General features: G+C 43.8%; 1 protein-coding gene across 1 annotated transcript; it reads right to left on the bottom strand.

Moving 5' to 3' along the window:
* Positions 1 to 612: 612 nt before the first annotated feature.
* LOC129845647 (olfactory receptor 1F1-like) lies at positions 613 to 8,638 on the bottom strand. Its single transcript, XM_055913507.1, has 6 exons — positions 8,464 to 8,638; positions 7,723 to 7,775; positions 7,312 to 7,533; positions 6,421 to 6,537; positions 1,968 to 2,165; positions 613 to 1,542 (listed from the first exon to the last, which is right to left on the bottom strand). Exons 1-6 carry the CDS (start codon positions 8,605 to 8,607, stop codon positions 1,287 to 1,289), a joined length of 990 nt encoding a protein of 329 aa, XP_055769482.1. The 5' UTR covers positions 8,608 to 8,638; the 3' UTR covers positions 613 to 1,286.
* Positions 8,639 to 9,056: the final 418 nt, after the last annotated feature.

A 9,056-nucleotide genomic window follows, 5' to 3' on the forward strand; every position in this document is an offset into this window, starting at 1 on the left:
TCGTAGACATACTATACAGTGCCTTCATAAAGTATTCACACCTCTTGAATTATTCCAGATTTTGTTGTGTTACAGTCTGATTTTAAAATTGATTAATTTCAGATTTTTTTTTGTCACTGGCCTACACACAATACCCCATAATGTCAAATTGGAATGATTATTTTTAGAAATGTTTACAAATGAATTCAAAATTAAAAGCTGAAATTTCTTGAGTCATGGACCACTTTGATATGGCAAATCCAAATAAGTTCAGGAGTAGAAATGTGCTTAATAAGTTGCATGGCCTCCCTCTGTGTTTAATAATAATGTTTAACATGATTTGTGAATGCCTATCTAACCTTTGTACCCCACATATACAATTATCTGAAAGGTCACTTAGTCGAGCAGTGAATTTCAAGCACAGATTCAATCACGAAGACCAGGGAGGTTTTCCAATGCCTAGCATAGAAGGGCACCTAATTGTTGATGGGTAAAAATCAACAACAACAAAAAGGCAGACATTGAGTATCCCTTTGAGCACGGTGAAGTTATTAATTATGGACGGTGTATCAATAAATCCAGTCACTACAAAGATACAGATGTCCTTCCTAACTCAGTTGCCGTAGAGGAAGGAAACCGCTCAGGGATTTCACCATGAGGCCAATGGTGACCTTAAAACAGTTAAGAGTTTAATGGGTGTGATAGGAGAAAAGTGAGGATGGATCAACAACATTGTAGTTACTCCACAATACAAACCTAAATGACAGAGTGAAAAGAAGGAAGTCAGTACAGAATAAAGATATTCCAAGACAGGCATCCTGTTTTCAATAAGGCACTAAAGTAAAACTGTAAAAAGAAATGGCTAAGAAATGAACTTTATTTCCTGAAAACAAAGTGTTATGGTTGAGACAAATCCAACACATCACTAAGTACCGCATATTTCCAAGCATGGTGGTGGCTGCAACATGTTATGGATATACTTGTCATCGGCAAGGACTAGAGAGTTTTTTAGGATAAAAAGAAACTAAGCACAGGCTAAATCCTAAAGGAAATCCTGCTTCAGTCTGCTTTCCTAAAGACACTGGGAGACAAATTCACCTTTCAGCAAGACAATACCCGAAAGCATAAGATCAAATATACACTGCCGTTGCTTAGCAAGATGATAGCGAATGTTCCTGAGTGGCTTAGTTACAGTTTTGACTTAAATCTAAAAATCTATGGCAAGACTTGAAAATGACTGTTTAGGTATGAAACCTTTCTGAAGGCACTGTAAATATATTATTTTTAAGAGAAATAATTAAAGGACTTCATGTTGGTTTGACCTGCGTCACAGCTCTCTGGGCCCCTCTTCTGAGCAGCTTCTTGACCGATACCTTAAACTCCTCCGTCTTCAGAACGTATATGATGGGGTTGAGCATTGGTGGCAGTACTGAGGTCAGGGAGAGGTTGATGATCCGGGCGTCGGTTGGTATGATGGGGTGGAGGACGTATGTGAAAATAACAGGCAGGAAGAATATGGCCACCAGTATTAGGTGTGAGGTACATGTCTTTATGGCTCTGAGTCTGGGAGAGAGAGAGAGGGGGGGTTAGAGGTGGAGAGTGAGAGGAGAGAGAGAGAGAGGGAGAAAGAGAGAGAGAGAGAGGAGGTTAGAGGTGGAGAGTGAGAGGAGAGAGAGAGAAAGAGAGAGACAGAGAGAGAGAGAAAGAGAGACTGAGAGAGACAGAGAGAGCGAGAGAGAGAGCGAGAGAGAGAGAGACAGAGAGAGAGAGAGAGAAGGAAAGAATGTGTGCCAATACAGTATTGGATTATCTATACAGTTTTAATTGCATTCTCAATATCTCCCAGCATGTATCACTCTTGTAACAATTCCATCACTCTAAAAAGGTTTTTCTGAGGCCTCACGCCAATTTAGCATATGAGCCGTTCTGGCTTGGACAAGTCTACTTACTGACTTGACGTACTTATTCCAGTCAGTATTACTTCTCACCTGTCCTGGGGCAGTGTGATGGTGAACAGGGCGTGTGTTATACAGATGTAGGAGGATACGATGAAGATCATTGGGAGATAGAGAACTATACAGGTGTTGATTTGGCTCATCGCTACGTTAGGGACCACATCAGAACAGGGGGCCGCCAGACGGAACAGGGGACCGTGGTCACAGAAGTAGCTGTTGATCACCAGAGACCTACAATACATTATACAACATTTTATTACCCAGATATTAGAGCAAACAACAGAAATGTGTCTTTAGCTAAGTTTTTTCTCGAGGGTTCACCTCCTTACCCACCGGGATTTCTCTCACATTCAAGACGAACTGAGGTAAAGACAACATTAAACCATCAACTTTTACAGACAAACTGACAACAACCACATGATATATATATTCTTTTATATCCTTTATTTTATTCGTTTACTGTAAAGTGTTTTGATTTATCTCTACAAGGTGTTGATGCTGAACAAAGAAGAGCTCTCCTGTAGGTGTCCCAAAACATACACGGGCCATTTTCTCAAAAGTTACAAGTTTATCAACTTTCAAAGCAGAATTTACTTTCCCATTGTTCCACAACTGCTATGTATGATACACCATTGTCTAGCTTTTAGCCGTTTCAACATGTTGCCACATAAGACTGAATCAAGGTGCTGGGTCACATCTAAGGAGCTAAATGTTTAAAATTAAACTGTTGATTTCACAGGTTAAAAAAGGAATGGAAAGGAACAATACCAGAACTTTTTGGGGGTTCGAACTGTTTCAGAAATGTGTTTTGTTGGAACAAAAATAGTTGTTCTGTTCAGAACGAAACGTTTGTAAAATAATTTAGGTTTTAATCCCTGATTGTGTAGATGGGTGAGAAACTAAATGAATACATGTTGAATTCAGGCTGTAACACATCAAAATGTGGAAGAAGTTACTGAATGTACAAAACATGAGCAACACCTTCCTAATATTGAGTTAAACCCCATTTTGCCTTCAAGACAGGCTCAATTCATCGGGGTATGGACTCTACAATGTGTCGAAAGCGTTCCACAGGGATGCTGGCCCATGTTGACTCCAATGCTTCCCACAGTTGTGTCAAGTTGTCTGGATATCCTTTGGGTGGTGGACCATTATTGATAGAAACGGGAAACTGTTGAGTGTGAAAAACCCAGCAGCATTGCAGTTCCTGACACCAACCGGTGCGCCTGGCACCTACTACCATAACCCATTCAAAGGCACTTAAATCTTTTGTCTTGCCCATTCACCCACTGAATGGCACACATACACACCTCATTTCTTGCATGTCTCAAAGATTAAAAAACATTCTTTAAATTAACATGTCTCCTCCCATTCATCTACACTGATTTAAGTGGATTTAACAAGTGACTTGTCACGCCCGCTCCGCCTACCCCTGGAGCTCGAGGTCGCCAGGATCCCCCGCCCCCATCAGTACTGGGGGTACTTGGACTCACGTAGACTCAATTACTTGTGTCATTACCTTACCTATATCTGTCTGTTCCCAAGCTATGTTCCCTGCTTCGGGATTGTCTCATGTCTGTGTTACCCGTGTTCTGACGCTGTTCGTGTCTTGTTTCCTTGTCTGTTCCCGAATAAATGTCTGATTCCCCGTACCTGCTTCTCCTGTCCGGCGTCGGTCTTTACAGAATCCCGAAGCCATCACACGAAGCATCGGGGAGTACTGGCGTTCTGGTTGGTGGTGATGTCGGTCCTGGGTTGCCGCCAATGGAAACGGGGGGTGCCTAGCCAGCTCGTCGGGCTTCCACACCCTAGCTTGCTCGAGAAGTTTCTTTGACCCGGTTGGCACGGAAGGAGCCCATCCCACGTCGGGCCTCAGCCGGCTCGTCAGACTGTTACGTCTCCGCCGGATCGTCAGGCTCCTATGCCTCAGCCGGATCGTCAGGCTCCTATGCCTCAGCCGGATCGTCAGGCTCCTATGCCTCAGCCGGATCGTCAGGCTCCTATGCCTCAGCCGGATCGTCAGGCTCCTATGCCTCAGCCGGATCGTCAGGCTCCTATGCCTCAGCCGGATCGTCAGGCTCCTATGCCTCAGCCGGATCGTCAGGCTCCTATGCCTCAGCCGGATCGTCAGGCTCCTATGCCTCAGCCGGATCGTCAGGCTCCTATGCCTCAGCCGGATCGTCAGGCTCCTATGCCTCAGCCGGATCGTCAGGCTCCTATGCCTCAGCCGGATCGTCAGGCTGCTATGCCTCAGCCGGCTCGCCAGGCTCCCACGCCCCTGCCGGTCCGTGGGGAGTTGACCCCCAGCCGGCTTGCCCAGGTAGGATGCTGGGTGGCATACCACCTGGGCGAATTTCGCCCTTACACGACTTTAATAAGGGATCATAGGTTTAACCTGGATTCACCTGATCAGTCTATGTCATGGAAAGAGCAGGTGTTGACCCGAACGTCTTTATCAAGTCTAACAATAAAACCGCGGGAGCATTCATAAGTGTAAGATAACCATCTTTTTTTCATGAGTTGATTTTTTTTGTACCTAGCAGCAAGTCATTGGACTGGAGGTTCATGCACTATGTCTGAAACCAATAGTTTGATGTGATTTAACCTGTTGGGGATGGGGGCGCTGTTTAGACTATTTATGCTAATTGGGTAATTTTTGAAACGGCTTCCCACAAAATCCTTGATCGTACAATATGCATATTATTATTATTATTGGATAGAAAACAGTCTATAGTTTCTATAGGAGTTGAAATTTTGTCTCTAAGTGGAACAGAGCCCATTCTACAGCAATTTCCCTGACATGGAGTCAGATTTGAGAAATGTTGGCCACTGTTCTGAAGTCAGTTAAAAGGGCACTGTTATTGCTATGACTATACGGACACTTCTTACGTCTTCCCCTGGATGCCTTTACGTGATGACGATTCCAATGGGGTCGATTGCGCGTTCACAGGCCCTATAAATTAAAAAACCCTGTAGCTAGCAAGTCTTTCCTTGGTGCGTAACGCGCGTGCTGGACACCGACCCGCTCCTGTTCCAAGCGTTAGTTTAGCCTGTTATATTTCTCCGGTCATCTTTTCACTCGTCATAGGAGTTAAAAACATCATAAGGTAGTTAATTAAAAGCGTTTTATAGCAATTTATATCCGTTTAGTGCGATTTTGGGACATTTATTTTTGAAACGATGTGAATAGCCGGGCACGCTTTTCAGTTCATCCCGAACGCAGTTGGCATTTCCACATGGCAAGAGGACAGCTTTCCACCAAAAGACGATTACTCCCAAGAAAGGATCCTTTGCCCAAGATACTGATGGAAGAACAGCTCAAGGTAGGACATTTTTATTATGATAAATCGTGTTTCTGTCGAAACATTTTAGTGGCTTAGGACGCCATGTTTTTTGACGTAGCTTCGCTTGGCGCAAACTGTATTGAAAAGTAAGGATAAATTAAAAAATGTAATTCCGCAATTGTATTAAGAATTAAATTGTCTATCAATCCCTGTCCACCCTATATTTTTTAGTCACGTTTATGAGTATTTATGTATAAGAGTAGATCACTGTCTAAGTGGCGCAAGGACATTTTTCTGACCAGCTTGTCTACATTTCACATTGTCTAACCATGATTTTGGTGGCTAAATATAAACATTTGCGATCAAACTCTATATGGATTGTGTAATATGATGTTACAGGAGTGTCATCGGAAGAATTCTGAGAAGGTTAGTGAAAAAATTAATATCTTTTGGCGATGTTGACTTTTATCGCTCACTTTGGCTAGAATCAATGCTGGGCTGCTATGTGCTATGTGCTATGCTAATATAATGATTTATTGTGTTTTCGCTGTAAGACACTTAGAAAATCTGAAATATTGTCTGTATTCACAGGATCTGTGTCTTTCGATTCGTGTATGCTGTGTATTTTTACGAAATGTTTGATGATTAGTAAGTAGGTAAACACGTTGCTCTAAGTAGTTTTTCTATTCCATTTGTGACGGTGGGTGCAATTGTAACCTATGCCATCGACCTGAAATATGCACTTTTTTCTAACAAAACCTATCCCATACCATAAATATGTTATCAGACTGTCATCTAATGAGTTTTTTTGTTGGTTAGGGGCTATAAATATCTTAGTTTAGCCGAATTGGTGATGGCTACTGGTGTTGGTGGACAAATAAAAGATGGTGGATTATGCTAATGTGTTTTTAGGTAATAGATGTACATCTTTACATATTGTGTCTTCCCTGTAAAACATTTTAAAAATCGGACATGTTGACTGGATTCACAAGATCTGTGTCTTTCATTAGCTGTATTGGACTTTAATGTGTGAAAGTTAAATATTTAAAAAAAAAAAATTTTTTGAATTTCGCGGCACTGGTTTTTCAGTGGGGGGGGGGGTGTGCCGCTGATCCTAGACAGGTTAACAGATAAAGCCGTAATTCACAGAAGCTATGCTTTTGCAGTGGAGTCGTTTGCACTACAACACGATACATACTAACCTACAGAAAGAGAGCCGGGTGATGAGACACACAGAGATCAACACCATCAACACAGCAAACGTCCAGGCGGCGCCCGTCAGCTGGAGCATGGACCTGTGAGTGACCATCATGTGGTACCTGGGAAAGAACATTTACATTTACATTTTTAGTCATTTAGCAGACGCTCTTATCCAGAGCGACTTACAGTAGAGTGCATACATTTTATTACATTTTACATACTGAGACAAGGATATCCCTACCGGCCAAACCCTCCCTAACCCGGACGACGCTATGCCAATTGTGCGTCGCCCCACGGACCTCCCGGTTGCGGCCGGCTGCGACAGAGCCTGGGCGCAAACCCAGCCCAGCCTGGGCGCGTCCCCAGAGACACTGGTGGCGCAGCTAGCACTGCGATGCAGTGCCCTAGACGACTGCGCCACCCGGGAGGCCTGGGTGACAATGGAACTTTGAGAGTTGATGACACAGCCCCTCTTGTCATTTAATAGGATCTCTGGTGGGGGGGAAAGCTGTTCAACTTTATAGTGTTATAATCGTCAATGGTTGATTATTATTGTTTTATAATTATTCAGTCGAGATTCCTACATTTGGGGAACTTGCAGGGATCAGCACGACCAGAGTGCATTGGCCGAGCCTCACGCTGGGTCAACCTCCTTTGTGATCAAGGTGTCTGCCAGGAAACTATATCCTTATATATGATTTAAATGCAGTGAATCCATGTTAAATCGTATTTTTTTTAATATATAATACATTTAATAAATATATTTGAATAAATGGTCAAATAAATCAAATTATTCAATTCAAAATATTTTCTTTATCCCAGAAGAGTCAAATAATGTCGTCTTTCTGAATGTTATTTTAATTGAGTTAATAATTTGATGTATTATCTGAGACCTGAGCGGGCAGCAGATGGCCACCAGTCTGTCATAGGAGAGGATGGTGAGGTTGAAGGACTGCATGGTGATGAAGAGGAAGACGAAGAAGAGGCTAGTGAGACACTGGTCGTAGGAGATGAGCTGTCTGTTGAACAGGAACATGTCCAGCAGCTTGGGAACCAGGGCCGTGCTTTCACACACGTCTGTGAAGGCCAGGTTGAACACAGCAATGTACTTGGGGCTGTAAGGGCAGAACATAAATAGCTTTTAATATTAATATAAATATCACGTAACGGAGATCGGGGAGCAGGGCAGGCTCCCACACATGTCTGTGAAGGCCAGGGGAACTGGGACTTCAAAAAGATAGAATGTCCAACAAAGGACCTTTTACACTGTCTTGTGTTAATGAGATTAAAAGAGGTCTGATTACCTGTGGAGACTGCGGTCCACGTAGATGCCAGTCATGACGAAGGTGTTGCCCACCTAGACCCAATACACACACACACACACACACACACACACACACAGAGCAGAGAGCAGAAATGACCCAACATGGATTCTATTGGAAAGTGAACAACTTTAGAGTTTATCACCTGGACCAACCTGGACCAGAGCTAGTCAGTAACCCCCTGGACCAGAGCTAGCTGGTAACACCCCGGACCAGAGCTAGTCAGTAACACCCGGAGCCAGAGCTAGTCAGTAACACCCCGGACCGGAGCTAGTCAGTAACACCCGGAGCCAGAGCTAGTCAGTAACACCCCGGACCAGAGCTAGTTGGTAACACCCCGGACCAGAGCTAGTTGGTAACACCCTGGACCAGAGCTAGTTGGTAACACCCTGGACCAGAGCTAGTTGGTAACACCCCGGACCAGAGCTGGTCAGTAACCCCTGGACCAGAGCTGGTCAGTAACCCCCTGGACCAGAGCTAGTCAGTAACCCCCTGGACCAGAGCTAGTTGGTAACACCCGGGACCAGAGCTAGTCAGTAACCCCCTGGACCAGAGCTAGTTGGTAACACCCCGGACCAGAGCTAGCTGGTAACACCCGGAGCCAGAGCTAGTTGGTAACACCCTGGACCAGAGCTAGTCAGTAACACCCTGGACCAGAGCTAGTCAGTAACACCCTGGACCAGAGCTAGTCAGTAACACCCTGGACCAGAGCTAGGGACTTACCAGAGAGATGATGTATACAAAACAGAGGAAGCAGTAGTAGTACTTCATGTAGGGGATGGCTATGAAACCACTGATGAAGAAGTAAGGGGGTCGGATGATGGTGTTGATGTCTGTCTGGTTAGGGTCAGAGGTCAGGGAACTCATCCTGACTGGATAACGTCCCCCTCTGGCTGGTGATAATCTGTGGAATTACATAACCATGATTACAAATAAGGATGTTCAAAACTGTACATTAATTCACCTGTTGACACAAACATAATTGAAGCATCGTTAGAGGAAAGGGAATTATCCAAGTTCATCAAAAAGGTACATTACAAATAATTTACAAAAATGTATAAAATAATATTCTATTCAATGTTAGCGCATTCGATCCCAGCAGCTAAGAAAAGGTTTAAACCAGTCACTTCAGACATCAAACTAAATAGCAGAATGTCAACATCTCCACCAATTAGTAAAGCCGCTGTTTATCATGTAAATGTCAAGTTGAACCCACCTCCTCAGGTGATGTGGTGAACCTGACAGCCCAGGTCTAGTGTGAGTACCTGGGCAGAGACAACAGGCTTATATATACTGTATCATCTTCACCTGCTGGT

The sequence above is a fragment of the Salvelinus fontinalis genome, unplaced genomic scaffold, assembly GCF_029448725.1.
Source record: "Salvelinus fontinalis isolate EN_2023a unplaced genomic scaffold, ASM2944872v1 scaffold_0331, whole genome shotgun sequence".
Lineage (NCBI taxonomy): Eukaryota > Metazoa > Chordata > Actinopteri > Salmoniformes > Salmonidae > Salvelinus > Salvelinus fontinalis.